The 22,494-nt window shown below is 36.0% G+C and overlaps 1 protein-coding gene across 1 annotated transcript in view; it reads right to left on the bottom strand.

Annotated features, from left to right (window-relative positions):
* Positions 1-1,660: 1,660 nt before the first annotated feature.
* Positions 1,661-22,494, bottom strand: part of Cip2a (cellular inhibitor of PP2A) — a 30,203-nt gene continuing 9,369 nt past the window's right edge. Inside the window, exons 8-21 of the mRNA XM_036203111.1 lie at positions 21,247-21,322; positions 20,756-20,974; positions 19,555-19,714; positions 18,095-18,236; positions 16,768-16,867; positions 13,805-13,923; positions 10,734-10,926; positions 10,256-10,330; positions 10,053-10,163; positions 5,730-5,926; positions 4,629-4,742; positions 4,324-4,406; positions 3,210-3,349; positions 1,661-1,831 (exon numbers count right to left, since the gene is read on the bottom strand). Coding sequence (XP_036059004.1) covers positions 1,661-1,831; positions 3,210-3,349; positions 4,324-4,406; positions 4,629-4,742; positions 5,730-5,926; positions 10,053-10,163; positions 10,256-10,330; positions 10,734-10,926; positions 13,805-13,923; positions 16,768-16,867; positions 18,095-18,236; positions 19,555-19,714; positions 20,756-20,974; positions 21,247-21,322 — 1,900 coding nt within the window. The remainder of the gene's footprint in view (positions 1,832-3,209; positions 3,350-4,323; positions 4,407-4,628; positions 4,743-5,729; positions 5,927-10,052; positions 10,164-10,255; positions 10,331-10,733; positions 10,927-13,804; positions 13,924-16,767; positions 16,868-18,094; positions 18,237-19,554; positions 19,715-20,755; positions 20,975-21,246; positions 21,323-22,494) is intronic.

Raw genomic sequence — 22,494 nt, 5'->3', positions numbered from 1 at the left:
TACTGATCTCAAATGTTTTCTTAAGCACATCACACATTTTATTCAAGTGAAAAGTGCTAAAAAAATTCCCACTGGGTGGTGGTGGCACACGCCTTTAATCCCAGCACTAGGGAGGCAGAGCCAGGAGGATCTCTGTGAGTTCAAGGCTAGCCTGGTCTACAAAGTGAGTTCCAGGAAAGGCACAAAGCTACACAAAGAAACCCTGTCTCAAAAAACAAAGAAACAAACAAAAACCCAAAAACAAAACAAAAAAACCCCCAAAAACAAAAAATAAAAAAAAATTCCCTTGTGTGAAATACCTAAATAAGGATACTTAACTTTTGCTTTAAAAGTCAATGGCTCAATGAAAAACTATCTATATATTAAATGTGTATACTACAGGAAATAACATTTCTGACTGTAGCTAGAATAGAAATTCAATTAGTCCTGAAAGCGAGAATGGGTTTGTCAATATACTAACATTTTAAAGAGAAAACACAGCTGGATATAGTGGATCACACTTGTAATTCCAGTCTATGGGAGGCCAATGCTGAGTTAAGACCAGTATGGGTTCTATAGTGAATTCAAGATCAGCCTGGATTAGAGAGAAACCATGTCTCAAAAAGCAAACAACAAACAAAACTAAAAACAACAGCAAAAAATAAAATAGAAAGTGAGTTAAATACACCTTAGGTTATTATATGAGATGTCTCAAGGAACAAAAAAAATAAAGCAAAATTTAAAAAAAGCCAAACGGGCTGGAGAGATGGCTCAGTGGTTAAGAGCACTGCCTGCTCTTCCAGAGGTTCTGAGTTCAATTCCCAGCAACCACATGGTGGCTCACAACCATCCAAATTTGATCCGGCGCCCTCTTCTGGCCTGTAAGCATACATGCAGACAGAACACTGTATAATTAAAAAAAAAAAAAAAAAGCCAAACAAAAGAACTTAAGAAAGCTGTAAATAATTCTACAAATTATTAATTTTAAGCGACTATGTAATCATTTAACACAATGGGCACTTCCCAACTTTTAAACATTATTTCTGGTAACTACTACATTGTTTTCAAAATCAGAGTTTAGGGTTTACATTACTTTATTTTAAATGCAGTAATAGAAACTTCTTTCAATCTACTATTTTGTACTAACTTTAGAGAGAAATTAAATTAGTGTCAGACCATTTCCTTTTTTAACCAATTGATCTTAATTGATTCATCCTAAAGACTGTTCTATCAAGAAAGTTTAATTTAACAAATACATCACTCTGTGATGATGACATTTTAGTCAATGACAGACCATAGTTGTTATGACAGTCCCCAAAAAATGACACTGTATCACTCATAGTCTATGTGTCCACTCAAACATTTTTACACAATAAAGTGTTTAATGGCACATTTATGAAAATGTACCCATGATTGATGTGAAATAATCCATGAATATAATCATAAATGAGAATATATAAGACATGTAAGAGCAAACATTAGAGAAACCAAATCATAAAATCTAAAAATTAATATTTCAAAGACCAAATAAAACATGTATCAAATTAGGAATTTTACTAAGTTAATAGATAGTAAGCAAATGATAACTGTTTTAGAGTCACAATTTCTTCCATTTACTGCCACCTCCAATATATAAATACATCAAAAGTACTCATTCACAAATTCCCCAAAGCCACAATGTTTATATACTGAGATTCACAGTTTCTGGGCTTAGTTTTCCACCACTTAAACTGTGGATCATTGCTATCATGTGAGAATGTTTGTTCAACTCATCTTGCTGAAGTTTCACCAAAGACTCCTTCTCTTCCAAACGACCTTCTAATTGAGCCTTCTGCACTTCTAGGGAGGAAGCCTAAAAAGGAAGGAAGGAATAAGAAATGGAGAATAAACAGGACAGAATGTTTTTTTCAACTGAGATATTTTAAATGTCTTTTATTCTTTACTTGTAAGAATCACTTTAGGACAAATTACATATATTGTATTTTAATTAAATTACATAGTGAAATTTAAGATAAATTAATAGAAACTGGAACTTTAAAATTATCTTTTAAAGTCAATGATAGCAGCCAGCACTCAGGAGGCAGGTGGATTTCTGTATGTCAAAGGCAAGATTGTTTTAAGCTTGAGGCCAGCCTGGGCTACAAAGTGAGACCTGTTTCATACACACACAGACACACACAGACAGACAGACAGACAGACACACACACACACACACACACACACACACACACACACACACACACAGATACACACAAAGCCAGAATAGCAGCTACAATTTTTTTGCAAGAAAAGTACATACTAAATAGTACTTAAAAAATAACCAGATTAATGCAGATACCCCTCCCCCAAGCTATAAATAGTCCATCATGTTTACTGTCCCTTATGCTATACTGGTTCTGGAATAGTTAGTCTTGAAGTTGGGCTATTCTTATCTTCCTGGCAGTAAGTGGGCTAGAAAGCACAATTCATAGCTAACTCACAATCATATATAAAGAATAGATTAAAATCCACAATGTATGCCTATTATTTGAATTATATATAACTTCAGATTCCATTTCCTCATCGGTAAGTTACAAGTGTTAATATTTGATATTTCTATTTGTCAGAGAAGATAATCAACAAAATATCTTTAGGAGTTCTTTGCAAATTATAAGGCTCTAAACAAATAATTCCTTACCACTTGTGTAAGTAAAAACAGAGCTATCAACCTATATAAAGCTACCTGCATGAAGACCTATGAACCCTTTCTTTGTTCTCTACACACGTAAAAGCTATAAATACCCACTTAAGAAATCTTTAATGACTTTAACTTACTAAAGAACCAGAACATTAACCTACTGTGGTGGCTTGAATGAAAATGGCCCCATAGACTCACAGGAAGAAGTACCACTAGGAGGCGTGGCCTTGTTGGAGCAGGTGTGGCTGTGTTGGAGGAAGTGTCACTGAAGGGCGGGGGCTTGAGGTCTCAAAAGCGCAAACTAGGCCCAGTATCTCACTCTCTGTCTCTCCAGCACCATGTCTGCCTGTGTCCCGCCATGATGATAATCAACTGAATCTCTGAACTGTAAACCAGCCCCAATTAAATGCTTTCCTTTATAAGAGTTGCCTTGGTTATGGAGTCTATTCATAGCAACAGAAACCCTAACTAAGACTGCTACACATGTTCATTCCATTAAAAAAAAATTTTTTTTTTCATTTTCCTGCAAGGAAAACTGAAGAGTCTTTCTTACCTTAATACTCAACTCTTTTCTTATCTGTTCTGTTCTGCTTAATTCTTTCCTAAGGATATCAATGGTTTCCTGCTTATCTTCCTTTTCCTTTTGTAAAACATTAATCTTTTCTTCTTGGGACTTTGCTTTTTTATGCAAATCTAAAAACAAAAACAAAAAGCCATGTACTTAAGTAGCTACTATAAAAGGAAAAGAAAAAGATGAGGAAGACAATCAAATTCAAATAGCTTGTTGGAAATATGTTTATATAAAACCTATTGACTTAAAAAATTAACTTCAAGGGGAGAGATGGTTCAGAAGATAAGTGCTTATCATCACCTGAATTAACCTCTGGAACCTACCTGCAACCCCTATCTTCCACAAAATAAATGTAAAGAATAAATAAAGCAAAATACCCCCAAATTCCTTTTTACCAGTATTGTATATAAAAGAGCAAGTCTTTGTCTTTCCCCACTTCCTCTGTTCTAAACAAGCATGGCAAGAAGGAGGTGGGTGCAGAATGAGGACAGGATGGGAGGGGACTGGACCGCAGAGTTTAAGGGTTACTGGAAAACAGAGATCACAAAACATGGCCAATAAAGAGGGCTTGGTCTCTGTGCAGTAAGGAAGGTGACTTAGAACAAGAATGGTCACTTTACAGATGACAGCATTTACAGAGTTGTAACTGTTATCCAGTGCTGCCACCTGCTGTTATCATATGAATTTTATTTTAAAAAGGGCTATTATTTCTTGTAATTCCTAGAGTTGAAGAAAAATACCCACCACATTTTCTACTTGATCAAATGAATGAAATGCTTTAATCAAAGTTCAAAGAAAAGGGAAGTTGTTTAGGAAGTCATTTAGAGAATAAAGAAGTTGGGGCTTAAGAGATGGCTCAGTAGTTTCGAGCAGGCACTGCGTTTGCAGATAATCAGTATCCAAAACCTCTCCATGACCACTTGTACTCATGGCATCTATTCCAGCTATCCTTATACACACAAAGTTGAGAACAATAAAAACAATGTCCTTAAAATAAATAAGGGAAGTAAATAGCAGTAATAAACTAAAACCAATGCTCTGATTTTCTTCCAAAGCAAAATATGCTAAAAAGAGTGTCTCAAACAAAGCCACTTACGTGATAATTTACATTCTCTGTCTACTAACTGGCTCTGGACTTCTTTTCTCTGTTCTTCTTTCTCCATCAACTGAGCAATAGTTCTAAAATTATAAAAGAAAAATTACTGAATAAAATTACGTGTACTACTTTACTCCCCAAAGGTATTAAAAGTTTTAATTACTTATAAATGCGACAAATTTATATTGTAACCCAAAAGAAGGTCTATCTATAGCTATCAATAAAGAACAATATTCTATGTAGAAAGAGAATCATTGTCTTTCCAAAGTGACAAATAATTAGAATACAGAATTAGAGGCTTTTACTTTTCATTTTGTTGCTTGAGTGTTTCGTTCAGCTTTTTCATTGTCTCAATCTGTTTGTTCAGGGACTCACGAGTAGTCTGTAAGTCGGTGTTCTTCTTTTCAGTAGTCTCATTTCTAAAAAGACAAGGAAGTGTCTCAGTATCAGAGGAAAGCAGCATGGGGATCTGGAAATGCCTATTAAAATATAATGCTTATGCTCTTTCACTACACAATTTACCTAAAGAGCTAGCTCACTGCATAGCACACTAAACTATATTCAATGATAATAAAAGGCAACTTAAGTAGTAACTCAAATTTCTGTGGTATTAGGTAAAATGACACGAAATTCCCAATATTTAACTAATTTTGACTTGCTGAAATGACCAGTCTGTTCTAATATTAATATTAATTGTGACAATTAAGTTCATTCAATGATTTCTTTACAACTATATTTAGATTATGTGTGTGTGCAGGAGGAGTTCATGTGTACTATGGTGTGCGTATGTGAATGTCTGAGTACATGGGCTCTCCCTTTCTATCATATGTATTCTGGGGTCACACTTGGGTCACCAGGCTTGGTAGCAAGTACCGTTATACACTGAGCCATCTTGCTGGCCCCTTATTCAATAACTGTTAGAGTAGCAGCGCTTCACTATCAAGCACTACTTGTTCCAGGCCATGGTGATCAGTCAGTGATCAAAATGACAAAACTTGTCTGTGAGAAGCTTACTTCCCAGATAACCTATGACTCTAAAAATACATAGAAACTGTGAGTCTGTGTAATATTACTTCTATATTTGCAGGGCTGACCATTTGCTATTGGAAAACCAACTGGTCTGCCCTTCTCTAGACTAGACTATTTCTCTTGCTACCGGCATTCCTTAGTTGTCTGCAGCTCTTTGTGTAGGGTTGAGGCCTCACGGTCTTTTCCCTATGCACTTTGATATGTCTATTGTTATTCTTATTCAGCTCATGTTTAGGCAGTCTTAAATCTCGTAAGAATTACGTATCTTATGGTGTCATGACAATTTAAGAAATATTTTTAAAAATTATTAAGGGTTGAGGAAATGTGGCATGTTCACTTAGGTTCTAACTTTACACAAAAACTTTTACTTAATTTACCTCTGAACAAGTTCCATATAGGACTTTGTCAATATTTCATGTTCTTCAGCCACAGATTCTAACTTCTTACTGTGTTGAAAGAGATGCTCAATATCACTCTGGGCTCTTTCAGATTCCAGCTGTTGTGACTTCAGCAACACACTAAGCTCTTCGTTTTTTCTCTCAACCTCTCTTAACATACCCGCAAGAGTTCGTGCCTCAAAAAAAAAAAAAAAAAAAGAAACATGTACTTTTTCACTATCACATATACAAATATCATGCAAGAACGCTTGGATAAAAAAATGTATCACATAGCTGTTGGTGGTTCCACTGGATTATTTTGCCTAATTATCTTAGCTTAAGTAAAGTATGTGATGTTGGCACAACAACAAACTGTCTAACATATTTCAAAGAATGTATTAAATAATTCACAAGTAATATGAGCACACATTATTGTTGATAAATTACACAATTTAAAAGTGCTACCAAACATTTAATTTAGCATCTGCTGGACTATAGAAACTGTATTAGCAGTATATTCTTACTACTTCCAAATCTGATTCAGGTTGAAAATCAGAATTATTTCAAATTCTTCAGGGTTTTGGAATATTCCACACACACAACATATACATGAGACCCACATCTAAACACAAAATTTATTTATATTACATATATATGCCTCATATACATAACCTGAAGGTAGTAATCTTATGCACTGTTTTAAAAATTTGTGCATAAAAGTTTCATAGTGGAGAATTTTCCACCCACAACATGACAGTATTCATTCAAAAGTTTTTTTTTTGGGGGGGGGGCGGTTTTCGAGACAGGGTTTCTCTGTGTAGCTTTGCGCCTTTCCTGGAACTTACTTGGTAGCCCAGGCTGGCCTCGAACTCACAGAGATCCGCCTGGCTCTGCCTCCCGAGTGCTGGGATTAAAGGCGTGCGTCACACCACCCTGCTGTGGATATCACTCTGTGTAAATAAAGTTCTGATTGGCCAGTGGCCAGGCAGGAAGTATAGGTGGGACAAGAGAAAAGAGAATTCTGGGAAGTAGAAGGTTGGAGAGAGACACCGCCAGCTGCCGCCATGAGAAGCAACATGTAAAGACACCGGTAAGCCACAAGCCATGTGGCAAAGTATAGACTAACAGAAATGGGTTAATTTAAGATAGAAGAAGTAGATAACAAGAAGCCTGCCACAGCCATACAGTTTGTAAACAATGTAATTTTCTGTGTGCTTTTTTGGTTGGGTCTGATCGACTGGCAGGTAAGAGAGATTTGTCCTGACTGGGCCAGGCAGGAAAACTCTAACTACACCACCCGGCCCCAAAAGTTACTTTTATAAATTGCACTGTGCTTATTTATTTGTTTATTTAATTATTTGTGTGTGTGTGAGTGTGTGTGTCTGAGTGCATGTATGTCACTGTGCATCTGTGGGGGTCAGAGACTAACTTGTGGAAGTCAGTTTTCTCTATCCACCATTTGTGTTCTGAGGACTGAACTCAACTGATCAGGATTAGTGACAAAGGCCTTTACCTACTGTTCCACCTCATCAGTCTAACATTACAGATTCTGAAGCATTTTGGCTTTCAAAAGTTTGAATACTAAAACCATACCATTGTAATTTTTAACTTAATAGACTTTTCTGACAAAAGCAATTTCAGCATGACCAGAATAACAGATAAATAACAGATAAAGCTGAAAGACAAAAAATTAACTTTCCATATGTATTCAGATGAAAGGATACAGTACTTAGGGGTAGCCATCAACACTAAACTGCTATGTTTACATACATCAGTTTCTTCATTTCAGGTAAGAATCAAGAATAAGATATTAACATCACTGATACTGATCTAACATTTAAAATTAAGCTAGAATTAACTAATTAGCTAGGGAACAGAGTCTAAATATGCAGTAATTAAGGAGTGGATACTATCTACCACTTTGTCTTAAAAATGCCCAAAAGACACACAATGTAAAGGGTACTAAGAGAAGTGAGAAGAATAAACTCTTTCAATATTACTAATTTCCTTTCTTGGCATTTAGAAGTTCAATTTATCAGTCAAAACAAACAGGGGGAAGCTGGGTGGTGGTGGCGCACGCCTATAATCCCAGCACTCGGAAGGCAGCGGCCGGTGGATCTCTGTGAGTTCGAGGTCAGCCTGGTCTACAGAGCTAGTCTAGGACAGGCTCCAAAGCTACTGAGAAACCCTGTCTCGAAAAACAAAACAAAATAAAACAAAACAAACAAACAAACAAAAAATACAGGGGGGAAAGGACATTAAACATTCGTACTTCTTTTTAAAATTTATTTTATATTTTTAAAAATAAACACGAATACTAAAAAAGGAGGGCTTATTTTTGCAGAAAATTATGCTTTTATATTATTTTAATAGATGCGCTGGTTAGTGTTGTCACCTTAATAGAATCTGAAATGACCTGGGCAATGGGTCTCTGGATTATCTGATTAGGTTAGCTGGTGTGGAAAGGCCCCTCTCTATTTTGGAAGGGACCCTTTCTCCTGCAAGGGACCCAGGAATGGATGGAATGGAGAAACCCAGCAAAGCATTGGAGTGCTTGTCACTCGACGCCCTGACTGGTGTGCAATGCCCTGTCACTTCACTCCAAACACGCGGAACCCTTGGAGTCAATGCTTTCTTCCTGCAGTTGCTCTAGTCAAGTACTTAACTTCAGCAGCAGGAAAAGTAACCCAGATGAGACATGATCCATGAATAGAATACACGCTTATTTCTCCCCACTTCTTTTCAGTTAGATTTCTCTAATTATTAGGATATCTTTATCCTGAAAATATTTTAAGTATTTTACTTATCAGAGATTTTAATCCCTCTTTCAAATTCCTACAGTTTTATAATTTATTCATTGAAGTAATGAATACATTCCATGTGAATCTGCTAAGAATTTCATACTATTAAACAAAGTTTTAACCCATAAGGTATGTATCATAAATACCTTAATCATCAAACTTCTAAAGCACTTACCATATGCCAAGAATTGGGACTTGGAGATTCAGAAATAGTCTTTACTATCTATCACAAGTAAGGGTGGGAGGTAATATGATTTTCATATGCTATGGAAGTACTATGAAGAGGCAAGCACAGGTGGAGGCATAGAAGGAGAGCCAAACATGAGGAAGAAAACAATCACAGAAGGCTTGTGGGGCCAGGCGGTGGTGGCGCACGCCTTTAATCCCAGCACTGGGGAGGCAGAGCCAGGCGGCTCTCTGTGAGTTCGAGGCCAGCCTGGGCTACCAAGTGAGTTCCAGGAAAGGCGCAAAGCTGCACAGAGAAACCCTGTCTCGAAAAACAAAAAACAAAACAAAAAAAAAAACAAAGAAGAATGCTTGTGGGGAGGCAGGCACTTAAATGAAAACTGAAGATGATGAGGTATTAAGGAAGAAAAAAGGTGCTCTAATAGGGTTAAGGAAATTCAAAGTTAAGAAGAAAATATAAGAAGACTATGGTTGAGTTCTACCAAAATGCAAATCAGTATAAGCAGTTATTGGCAAAATATGGAAGATGTGGTGTGAAGTGAGATTTTTTGTTTTTGTCAAATTGAGGAATTTCTGTGACATCTGAGAGCAATGACAACTACCCTGAAACACTGGACATAGGATGAGGCACTCCTTGAAATACTCTTGGGAACTGCCATAAAGCAACAAGGACAAAACATAGACACCACTAAAGTGCAGTGTGTCTGAGTAACAGACTATATCAAAGTTAATCAGCCAAACTTGGGAACATTACAGGAAGGAAATTGTAGTTAGAGTTTTCCTGCCTGGCCCAGTCAGGACAAATCTCTCTTACCCGCCAGTCCCACAGTCGCTCAGACCCAACCAAGCCGGGTTTCTAAGTCAGTAAACTCAAGCAGTACACAGACCACTATACTATAAGTATATTTTAATGCCAAAGGTAAGTACTTTACCACTGATTATACAGCGTTTCAAGCATTTCCCAAATGACTAAATCTGGCAATATAGTTTACTTAGTGTTTGGTGGGGGGGATCTCTGCTTGCCATAAATTTGGGAACATTGACTTTTAGTAATGGTTGAAACTATACAACAGAAAAATAAGGAAGAAAGGGCTCAGAATATAATAATTCTGAGGATCTCTGACACTCATCAATCAGGTAGGAAAGAAAATTGAGATGATAATGTAGCCAAAAGTAAAGGGAAGAGAGTTACAAAAAGAACTACTTGCATGAAATGCTCTAGGCATTTCACCTCAGTTTCAACATGTGTTAGTCACATACTTGTAACTAGTACTGTACATGCTTTTTTTTTCATTATGGAAGCATCAGACATACTTTATTTCTATAGTGTACAGACCTCGGTCTCTGCTTGAGTTCTTTGACAGCGATACTGAGCGATCAGTCTGTCAGCCTGTGCAAGAGCCAAGGCTTTTGCTTCCAGGAGATCTTGTAACCTGCTCTCTTTCGACTAGAAGAAAATACACTGTTAATGTTCATTGTTTAGGAAAACATCTGTGAAAGGCATACATCATTACACAGTTAAAATTAGCTTGTACTCACAGCCAATGTGGAAAGTTTCATCTCATAAACATCCATTATGTCAGATATTCTTATATCATTAATCTGATCCTTCACCTGGTTTTATAGAGTTAAAATTGGAAAATTGTAAATTTGACAAAAGAAAAATGAAAGTATTTTGTAACTCAATCATTAAAGCTGAAGAGTAAAAATATATGTTCTTTCAGGTGGGTTACAAATATTTCACTAATTTGGCTGTCTCAGCAAGGTTCAGTATTCATACAGTGATTTAAAAGCCATAAGGGGCAGGCAGGAAGGGAGCTAGAATAAGAATGACAGCTGGTTTTTACAAAGTGTTTACATTTTATACTGTTTCTTTTCTTTGAAAAACATCCAGATTTTACTTTTTATGTCAAAGGATAAGTTTGCATCTGTAGTTGTTTAAACAAATGCTATAATCAGAGCTGACAGCTGGCCAGTACGAAGCACAAGCCCACTTACAGTGCTACTTCTCACTCACCATCACTCCGGCCTGAAGTTTTTCTATTAGCTCCTCAATGTTCAAAGGAGCATTATCTTTTGAAAGAGGTGGTGTTAAGCACTTTGCTGATGCTGGAAAATAGTGATTTAAAGGCTGCAAAGACATTTTCCTGGGCAGATGCTCGGTTTCTTGCTGTCTGTATATATTGTTTGCTGCTATACTTTCTCCAAGTCTAAATAAGAGTCAGGAAGAAAAAGCAATCACAAAAACAGAGCAAAAGGCAGAAAGTTGTTATAGAACTATGGTAGTATTTGAAATGAGTCTTCTTTGGGGACTGTACATCTTGAAATATATTGGAAATCATTTTTGGTAACCACAATAAAGCAGTTTGGGGAAACATTCTCAATTTTCCTGAGAACTCTTTTCTACTTACTATATGTGACAATTTTGGAGGCATTCTAGCACTAGTTAGTGAGTGTAGAGTATTTGCAATGAGTACAAAGTTACTGTATTACTCAGAACAACCTTCTTATCATAGATGGTATCACCTGGACCCATCTATACTCTCCTCTGACCCTTTTTCTCATATAGTATATCCTCATCAATCTTACTTCTATTCTGCTCCACTAAAAGCCAATCCTGTTTATGATTCAAGGCCTTTGGATGAGCTGTTCCTTTATCTGAAACTATCAGAAGAAGTAAGAATTCCCTCTTACCATAAGACCTTGGTTTAAAGTCACCTCTCCAGAGAGGTTATTATTAATGCCCTATGTAATATAAATGATTAGCTACTCCTCTCCATAGTGGTGGACATTATATGAACCTTTAATTTTTTTTAGTAATAAAATAACAAAATATAATAAGATTAAAAAAAAAACTAACACATCGGAATTGGACAAAACAAACAAACAGAAGGAAAAAGAGCCCAAGAAAACACACAAGAATCAGAATCCCAGGTGTTCATACACTCAGGAATTCCATAAAAACACTAAACTAGAAGCTAAAATGTATTAACAGAGGACTTAATGTAGACTGTGCAGGCTGCCTCAGTTTCTGTGAGTTCATATGAACTTTGATCATGTTGATTTAGAGGGCCTGGCTTTCATGGTGTTCTTCATCCCTCTGGCTCTTTTTGTGTCCACTTTTACAGGTTCCTGAGGGGAGGGATTTGATGAAGACATCCTGGTTAGGGCTGAGTGTTCAAGGTCTCTCACTCCTCACTCTCTGCATACTGTCTGGCTGTGGGTCTCTATATCTGTATTTGTTCTAATATGCTACAAGAGGAAGCTTCTCTGATGATGGCTGAACAAGGCACTAATCTATGAGTATAGCAGAATAGCACCAGGAATCATTTCATTGCTAGCTTTTTAAATTTTTTTAAATGAACAGCAGTATTTGGTTTTACTCTAGGTCTCTGGGTTGTCTACTCTCCCCACTATCTACCTTCTCACCCACTCCAAGATTAGTTCTTTGTGTAGGACTGAGATCTTGTGGGCCTTTCCTGGTCCACTTTGGCATGTCCATATAAAAACAAATACAAATATGCATGCATACACAAAAAAAACACATATATGCATGCAATAACAATTAATGAAAGAAGAAACCATGAATTAGAAGGAGAGTAGGGAGTGGTGTATGAGAGGGCTCTGAGGGAGGAAAGGGAGAAATGTATTTACGTTATAATATCAGAAATAAGAAAATATTTTGTTAAACAAATGTGCCAAAATTTTGGGTTGGGTTTGTTAAGTGTTTTTTTTTTTTTTTTTTTTTTGTTCATTAAAAATATTTATTAGACCATATATTTTTCCTCCAAACCAATACTACCACATATTTGGCTTAGCTATTTGCTGTGGGATAATGCTTTTGTGCACTGGTTTAATAAAACAACAATTGGCTAATAGCAAGGCAGAAAGTATGACAGAATAAGCAGACAAGGGGGATTCTGGGAAGAGAAAGGCTGAGTAAGGAGATGCCAGCCTACCATCCAGGGAACAGCATTTAATGGCACATAGGTAAAGCCACAGAAAACATGGGGACATATAGATTAACAGAAATGGGCTGAGTTTAAGTGTGGGAGCTAGTCAGTGGTAGGCCTGAGCTAATGGCCAAGCAGTTTTAAATAATATAAGCCTCTGGGTGTTTACTTGGGTCTGAGCGGCTGCCGGACCTGTGGGTGGGAGAGATTTTTCCTGACCACAGGCCAGGCAGGACACAGGAAAACTTCAGCTACAGATATTAGTTCAATAGTTCTTTAACTTTTAATTTATGACTATATACATGAGTAATTCTGCAAAATGTACCTAAAGTCACTTAACAGACAGCATGGATTAACAAACTCATCTCTTACATTTAGAGAGTGAAAGTAGCACAGATAACAGACAATATTAAAATGAATGGTGTGGTTTTGGTGTAATAAAACTATTTACAAAGCAAAAGCTTGTTCACTGGCCTGCTTATTGACCTCTGGTTTCAATTACTTAAGTGACTTTTACAAATTCTATTATATAAATTACTTAAAGTTTTAAAAATTAAATCCCAAGTAAACTATAGTAACCATTCAGTTTACATATTGTCTTCCCCTGACACACAAACTCAATTGAAAACAAAACAAACAAAAAAACTGCAAAGCATTTTCAGTATACTATTATCTGAAATAAAAGGATGTAGTAAATTTTTTTGGCCTGGCCATCATCTACTCCATCTTATGATAAAACACTTAATATTTCAGTATTCCCCCTCTCCCCCACTGATCTTTCCCAGCTTAGTCTGAGTTCATGTAGTTCTTAGGACTCCTTGGCAAATGAACCAGAAAGGAAAAGTTCTTTCTACAAAAGGAACTAAAGCAATTGGTTCAAGCTTCAATGTCTAGAATCCATGATCAGAAGAGGTGATTATGAGACAAAAGAACATGATAAATCACCTGCATCTATGTTTTCTTTGTCCTTTTCCATGATGGGAAATCAGAATTTTAATTATTTGAAAGATTACTGATAATTACAATAAAATCTGCAGTTCACCAATTTATTAATAAATATGCATGGAGGATTATGAAGAAACACAGAGTGACATTCTAACTGTATTAAGAGATACTGCAAATGAACACAACTCACACTAAGGCAGGGAAATCTGGCAGTGGAGCAGCTTCCAGCAATATTCCCAATCCAGATTGTACTTGTTCTCTATTATCTGATGTTAAAGCAAAAGCCAAAGGAGTAATCAAACGTGGATCCTAAACAAATCAGAAACCAGCAAGTAAGAGGCAGCAAGTAAGACTCACGTATTGCTGAGTCTTTAGTCAAAGGTAAGAGTATTCTAAACTACTCCTACCTGATGTCTGCAAATATACACTTTACCACCTTGCACAGATTTATACTGTATTGTAATCCACAGAGAAACTAAGAAATATCCAGCAAAAGGTTTCATGTTTTATTTTATGCCTATCAGAATTATGACTTAAATATTTCAATGAATTTAAATTGTTCAAAATCAAATAGTATTTAGATAGCTTTATTTCCAATAAATGAAAACTTGGAATGCTCAATAATTTCTAAATTAAAACCATCAAATAAAAATTTGAAATAATGAATGCAAATTAGAAAACCAATGACCAAAGCAGTACACTTCAAAGTCCCTCATGTCAGTATTTCACACTAGGACCATAAGCTCTAAAATCACTTATTATGAAAAACATGGCTTGCTTTTTTTGTATGTTTTGTATATGTAGGCAGGTATAGAGGCCAGAGGTCTATGTAAGGTGTCTTTCTCTATTGCTTTCCACCTTATTTTTTAGGATGGAGTCTCTCACGGAACCTGGAGCTCACCAACTTGCTAGACCAGTTAGTCACAAAGCCCTGTAGGCCACTGTCTGTTTCTCAGTGCTAGATACACATGTACTCTGTCACACTCACCTTTAACGTGGGTTCTGAGGATCTAAACTTTAAGCACTTTACTAATTGGGCCATTTCCACAGCCCTCACTTAATTCTTTAAAGAAAAACTATTAATGAAGAAAATATTAGTAGTAAGGCCTTTATAATTAAGATGTTAAATGCTTTGTAGGTACTTAAGTATAATTCAACCTTCACAACTCAAAAGAATCCCTTCACATTTCTCCCAGAGAGAATCACTATTTGCTGTTTTCAGTAAATGTAACTGAAGTACAAAGATGGAAAATGATTTGGTCAAACCTACACTGACTAGCAACTAGTTCAGCCAACTATTAACTATAAAAATGCTCTTATGGAGCCCATGGTCACTACCTATGGGTTCAACTCTATCTTCCATTCTATCTGAACATTTCACCATCATCCTTCCTAAGCTTAATGCAGAAAAAATAATTTTGCATTTTTGTTAAATAACTCTTATAAACTAGGTAATATAGATAATTAACATGGGTAATGTTGAAACCCTTCATTAAACAAAGAAAACCAGAAAAAAACAGAATGAAGTTCTTTGGCCTAAATACTACTTAATCAAAAACTCTAGCTCCAGTTTTCCAAGAACAAGCAAAACAGATTATAGTTGCATAGAAAGACCTTCCTCCTATAAGGAAAGTAATGGACAGGGTCACTCATCTTTGATAAATCTTTTTCTATCTATAAAACCCACCTCCTCCAGCTCAGCTAAGAACACTCATGAATTTTACAAAATTAGGTGTCCCCTGATCTTGAAGAGCAAATGAGAACTGATAGTGTAACCCTGTAAAGGAGTACTTACATACCATGTCTTAAGTCCTGGGTTAGTGGTAGAGAGATGGGGAGTAGGGGGCAAAATACAATTAAATCTTTAAACTAAGTCTATTGTAATTTTGCTTTCTGATAACACCCAGAACTTTTCATCTACTATCATTGAAACTTGTAAGCTAGTGTTCTTTTCAGCACACCCGCACTAATCTGATCCGTCCCTCTCTTTCAGAGGTTTTCTATCTCCTTACTATTTCATGCCGCCAACTCTTATCAAAATTAAAAGCTCACCTAGGGAAGATGGCCCAGTTAGTAAATTTGAGTTTAATACAGAGAAGCCACAACAAAGCACTGGGTATATGCTTATAAACCCCCTGTTGGGGAGGCAGAGGAACAAATTCCTGCAGCTTATTAGCCATCAGCCTACTTTACTTAGTGAGGTCCAGAACAGTGAAGAGACCCCATGTCAAAAAAGAAAAAAAAAGGTGAACAGGGCCTAACAAATTACACTCAAAGTCATCCTTAAGCCATTATATATGTGTCTCTCATAGGTGTATAAACACACACACACACACACACACACACACACACACACGCACGCACGCACGCACACACACAAAAACACACACATGCACACGCATACAAGTCTTTCTCAATGTCAACATAAATCAAGAAATCTACATGTACAAAACAATGAAAGGAAATGCTGGGAAATTATTTCCTTAGAACCTGGAGGAAGTTAGATTTAGTTTCTAAGATATATAATGAGAACATTCTAATTAAAAAAGACAGAACTGTCAAGTTTTTTCTCATGGCCAATTCTAAGAAAAATATCCTCTAAGCATGTAGACTATTAAAATAGAAATACCTGCATGGTGCAGGGCTTGAATCCTAGCACTTAGGAGGTCAAGGCAGGAGAAAGGTTAGTTAAAAGTCAAGTTGGCCTACATGGTGATATGATGTCTCAACAAATAAACAAGAAATCAAGAAAGAAACAAACAAGCATTATTACAAACCAAGGTAGAGGAGCTGGACATGCTGCTCAGACAAAGGAGCTGAGTTCAAGCCTCAGTACTTACACAGAATGCAGGGCATGGCAACACATCTATAGCCTTACCCCTGGGATTGGGAAGTAGACAGAAGGATATCTAGAGCTCACTGATCAGCCAGCCTAGCTGAGTTGGTGATCTCCAAGACAGTAAGACTCTAACTCAAAAAAATAAAAGATAATAAGCAATTGAAGAAAACACACGACACTGACCTTCCACATGCATGCCCACACATGTATCTATACACATACATACCACAAGACTACGCAAATATACATCATATGTATACACGTGCATACAAAGAATCCTATGATAATTAAATGTGTGAAAAGGCTGAAGTTACCTGAAGGATTTTGTAGAAGCTTACTTCCATACCAGGAACTAATTGTTTTAGTTTGTTCATCAAATTAAGAGTCTTCAAAATTACGTCAGCGGCAAGTTTGCTTCAAAATAAGTCACATTTAAATTAGATAACTAGAAAATTAGCATATTTTTGTCTATAATTCTAAAGTAAGTGAAAAATCTACCAAATTTGTTTTTAAAACAAGAAGATTAAAGTAAAATTTCTAAGAATTAAAATATTTTAAAAAGTTAGTATTTTTAGTACTCAAGTTCCAGAAAGAACTAGTACTGAATACAAATTTCAAACTATTATCTACTCTTAAATACCAATATGGTTCAAATTTCTGCTGAATTAAGTACAAGCATTAGAACATAGTTCATTTCATTTTTAGCAACTGTTTCTAAATCAACTTTGTCTAAAATTAAAAGCAAAAACAAAACAAAACCTACTATGTAGAGAACGACTTATACAGGACCATACACTCACTCCACTTTGCATCTGAAAGGGAATGAAATGTCTAAGGGAGGACTGGTGAGATGGTCCAGTGGGTAAGGGTCTTCCCACCAAGCTTGGTGACCCAAGCTCAATCCACGGGACCTACATAGTGGAAGGAGAAAGCCCAACTCCCACAGGTTGTCCTGACATCCACCTATGCTGTGGCCAAGTGACCACATACTACACACACACACACCCAAAATTTTAAAAGTGAAAAGGTAATTCTTGTTCTTCAAGAATACAACTGCTGACAGTTATTTACAGAAATGGAAACAAATTATAGGGTTTGACACTTAACCGGGTTTCAATAAATATTCATTAGGAAAAGTTGCTCATGAGAGGGAGGGGGCACAAATAAAAGTTGCTCATTACTCTGAGCATCTACCTTTAACCAAAGCTCTGATGTATGAAAGAGAAGAGAGAAGTTGTCTTTGTTATTAAGAAGCTTTCAGCAGGGATTGGCTTTCTGGTAATGAAACCATCCATTTTGTCATGCTTTTTTCTCTTTAAAAATGTAAGATTAAATGAAGCAAAAATTAAATTACCAAGGCAATGTCAAAAGGAAGTTTCAGAAGAGAAATGTTCAGAATCTAACTTCTCTTTCATATGCATGCAGAGAAAAAAAAAGTCCTAATGAAATATAAACTGCAGATGTCAAAACTTTTCAGAAGTATGCAATCCATAAATTGAATTTTTAATTCAAAATTTAACAATTTCCAGCTATCCTTTGAATTAATGGAACATAGCTAGAGAGGATCCTTGAATATGATAACTATATTTTACGACTTTTACTGCCTTTAGCCAGTATGCATTTTGGACTTGAAATACTCACCACAATTCAGAATCTGCCACCTTTGTTCCAAATCCCAGGTCAATCTTGCCATATGTAAACTGTTGTTCTATCAGCGTGGTACACTTTATAGTGGTCAATACTTTTACAATGTGCATTTTCAGAGTGTCATCTCCACACAGAGGTTAAGTTTGGTTAAGGTACACAGAAATCCAAATACTTGGTATATAGTGTGTAGCTATCTATAACTTAGAACATTTAGAATAATTTCAAACAACTTTTGACATTACTGCAATCCAGTGTAATTATTTTAATTGCTTTAAGACATGTTAGAAAAGTGGAACTTAAGAGTATTAAGTAAATAGTAAGAGATAGACTCATGGAAGTGTCTGACACATGGTAAAACCAGAGAAAAGATATTTCTTCCCTGGATGTTTATTTATTTAGTTAGTTAGTTAGTCAGCAGTGATCAAAATGTTTCAATAAACATTGGATGGATTATGGGGAGTTATATATACTCATAATTTATAAATTACTATGAATATCAGAAAAAAAGGGCCAAGTTATGAAACACCTTTAAGGTTAAACAGAGCAACTGCATGCCTCTACAGCAGTGATTTTTGACCTTGGCTACATGTAAGAAACACATGAGTAGATTAAATCACAAACACAGAGAATGGGGGCTTAAATCATGAAAGCTCTATCAGTATTTGCTTATGGACTGATACATCAACCAAAGACTCACAGGAGCAGCAACCGGCACTAAAACTGCAGCAGAGTTATGAGGAGCCAACTCAGCATACACCTTCAAAGCTCAAACTGTAATTAAAAAATGCTCATGTTTTAAGGACATGGGTTCTTATTGGGTTGGGAATGTAGTTCAATAGTAGAAGAGCTGACCTACTACTGAGGTGCTTAGTTTGATTCTCTGTAGTGGACACATGCACACATATACTCAAAGAGGTATCTAGAAGAAAATAATGTACTTAAACATAAATACAGAAAAAGCAAACTGGAAAAAATTTTCAGGTGTCCTTGAAACTTTAATTTTCAGTTCAATATCCTTTCTCTGGCTATGTAAGTGCATATTTCTACATGCTGTGTGCAGGTGTGCATATACACATGTGCATACACATAAGGAGGCCAAAGCACAACCTAGGATGTCATTCTCAGAACCACAGTCTGTCTACTTGGAGCAGGGTTTCTCATGGACAGTAGGTCACCCATTAAGTAGATGGCTGGCCAGCAAACCCTAGGCTTGTCTCTGCTTATCTAGGCCTACAATTACAAGCCCACACAATCATGCTTGCCTGACAATTTCATATGGTTGCTGGAAACTGAAATCAAGTCTGCATGCTCTCAAGGGAATCATTTTACTGACTAAGCTACCTCCCCAGTCCCTTGGTACAATATTTCTGATACTATATGAGAAATTATAAGATTACAAATAGAGACAAAATTGGAGGTTTTATACTTTCCATTTATATCATGGTAAAGGATATTTAATAAAATTTCAATGGCTTTGACCATCCTTTCACATTTTTTTCTTATTAAGGCCTCATCAAGATTTTGTTCAGTGAACTGAAGCTGATCAAGGATTGTAGGAAGCAGAAGGGTCACAAAACGGTCAGCTGAGGAACAGTTACCAGCATCAATGACATCCTAGAAAATTTACCATTAAGAACAATTGAAAATAAAGATGGAACACATAACATAATACAGTCATTATTGAACTAACACATTCTTTAAATTTTTAGCATTTATTTCAATATTCCATTTATTCAAGTCTTCTATTTTAAAACGACATTTTACAATTTACCATTTTAGCCAGCTTTCAGACTTACTCTGGCTTTGTTCTTCAAATGAAGACATAACATTATAAAAAAATGCATTTTAAGGATTCCATGATTTAAATATTATTCTAAATATGTTTAATATTTAATGACAATACCTGAATTTGCTAAATGTAATTAAATAATAAGAGATCGACTTCAATAGTGTAAAACCACAAATAATTTCAAAGGTTTTATACATGCTAAAATCATCAGGACCAAGAAAAACAAAAAACAAAAAAGCAGTTTATACATAAATTTTAATGAATAGACTTGATCACTCACATATATATTTGTGTATAGGATCCAATTATGAGATTGAAAAATAATTTGAAGACTGGACAGGCTGAATGAGTATAAAAGCAGGTGAACAGCAGATAATGCTAAACTGCCTAGTAGCATAATCTACAGATCAAGATTATTTGTCTTCATTCTACTAAGTGCATTGAATCTGCATGCTGTCTCATTTCACTAATTAAGACCAATATTTTACAGAATTAATAAAAGGCAGAAGACAAAATGTGACATAGAGAAAACAACCAAAGCACATGTATCCACACGATAAGAAATCATATAAATATTGGGTAAAAAATGATACAGTTTAAGAAACTGTATGTATGTAAGCATGTATGTATGTATGTATGTACGTATGTATGTAAGAAAATACATACAAAGCATTCAATAGAAAATGCTAATACATGTAACTTTGCAGGAAAAAAACCTCAGTAGTTGAATTACAGACAGTTTGGTTTATAACTGTCAATTTTATCCCATGTGTGAACAACTGGAAGTTTACATGAAAGTGTCATAAAACAACTGTTAAGTGAGCATCATGAAAGTAGAAAAGTCCATTTGTCAATTATTTCATTACCTCAAAGATTTCCTTGAACAGCTCCAGTGCTAAAACAGAACAGTTTTCAGATCCATCCAAAGGTTGGCTTAACCAACGAAGTAGAGCCACAGTGGGTTCTAAGCTCTTAGGACGACTTCCCAGAATGTTGTTGCCAGATGGAGACTGTTCAAACATCATCTGACTGAGTACATGGCGCAGCTGAGCCACTGCACAGAATGCAAGAAGTAATTCTAAAACCTGTGCAATGTAAAGTCTTCATTAAATACCAACTTCATTGGGCTTTTAACAGACAAAGCATACGACGACACTAAAAATGCCCTACAAATTTAATGAAAATATTCTAAAAGAAAAACTTAAAGTAGTTTCCACTTTGTAATGCTCTCATTCTGATTTTAATATTGGTTACATGAGTATGAGCAGATTCTAAATCTGCAGAGCAATAAACTTAAGATTTTCCTGTACATTTTAGTCTTTAAAAGTCTCAAACAAAATGTCATGCTTTTACATACCTTTGAAGAAGAATCAGGGTCTTTCGCATTTAGGAGCCCTAGTACTTGATTAAGACATGAAGAGAAGTGTTCATACCTAGGTTTAAAGGTATACATAAAGTGACAAAGGGGGAAGAACTGTAGGCAAAGGAATGGGGGTACAATTGATCAAAATATATTATATACATGCATGAAATTCTCAAATAAAAAATATTCATACACCAAATGTGCTTACAATGGTTACATAGATATTCCTTGATTTATGACATAGTTTATACCAATAAACTCATCTCAACTTAAATTACATGTGAAAAATGTATTTTCTACCACCCAATCTTTTGACTTATCAGAACACAGCAACACCATACAGTATGGTTGACTGGTTGTTTACCACCATGATTCGAGGTGCCGACTTTAGCTGCAGCTTCCAGCCACTGTCTAGCACTGCAAGGGTCAAGAGATAAAGCTGCTATGTGGCCAGAGCTTAGATTTGGGTATTTACCTTGAACACTCTCAAAGGAACATAGTGGTTGAAAGACAAGTTAATGCTTGAACACATGCATAGGTAGAAAGAAGTGACAACTGAACAGGAAGCACTGAATGGAAAGGAAATCTATTCTACTGAAGATGACAGAAAGAGGCTTGCAGCACAGTGTAATAAAGTCAGGACAAAACTAAGAAAGAATGTGTAGAAACAAGTTTATCTAGGCATGCAAATAAGGAGGAGCTCTAAGCAGATGACATTCTTAGTTTGTTTTCCATGTATCTGAAATAAAGATAAAGTGAGCTTGTATAGGAAAGGTAGCAAAATAAAGCAATGCATAGTTGAATGGGACATTGTAGGAGTCAAGAAAGGAAGCTGACAGAATAAAGAAAAGGGGTCTGGCCCAGGTAAAGCTGTGGGATTTTCTCATATCTGGGTAGAAACCCAACATTGTTAGACTCTGAAACAGATTCAGGATTGAGGTCGTAACAAATGTTATGGCCGTGAGACAAGACAAGCTAGACATGGTTCTTGGGGAGCTATTCTGTACAGAAGGGTGAAGGAGAGAATGCAACTGAGAGGCTGAAAGGAGTATTAAGACCTCTCACACTGATGCTACACATGGTCATCTTTCTGTCTCCTGAGAGAATAGCCAAAAGATAATTTCAATTTACTATAAGGCTTTTAAGTAGGCATTACATGACAGTCAGAACAGATACACATGGATATTCTGACACTCACAACAGAAGAAAATAGGCCAGGTAAAGGGAAGGTACTCTGAAGGA

Source organism: Onychomys torridus, chromosome 12 (genome assembly GCF_903995425.1).
Source record: "Onychomys torridus chromosome 12, mOncTor1.1, whole genome shotgun sequence".
Classification (NCBI taxonomy): Eukaryota; Metazoa; Chordata; class Mammalia; order Rodentia; family Cricetidae; genus Onychomys; species Onychomys torridus.
The sequence above is the reverse complement of the archived record's forward strand: the minus strand, read 5'-3'. Positions and strand labels throughout refer to the sequence as shown.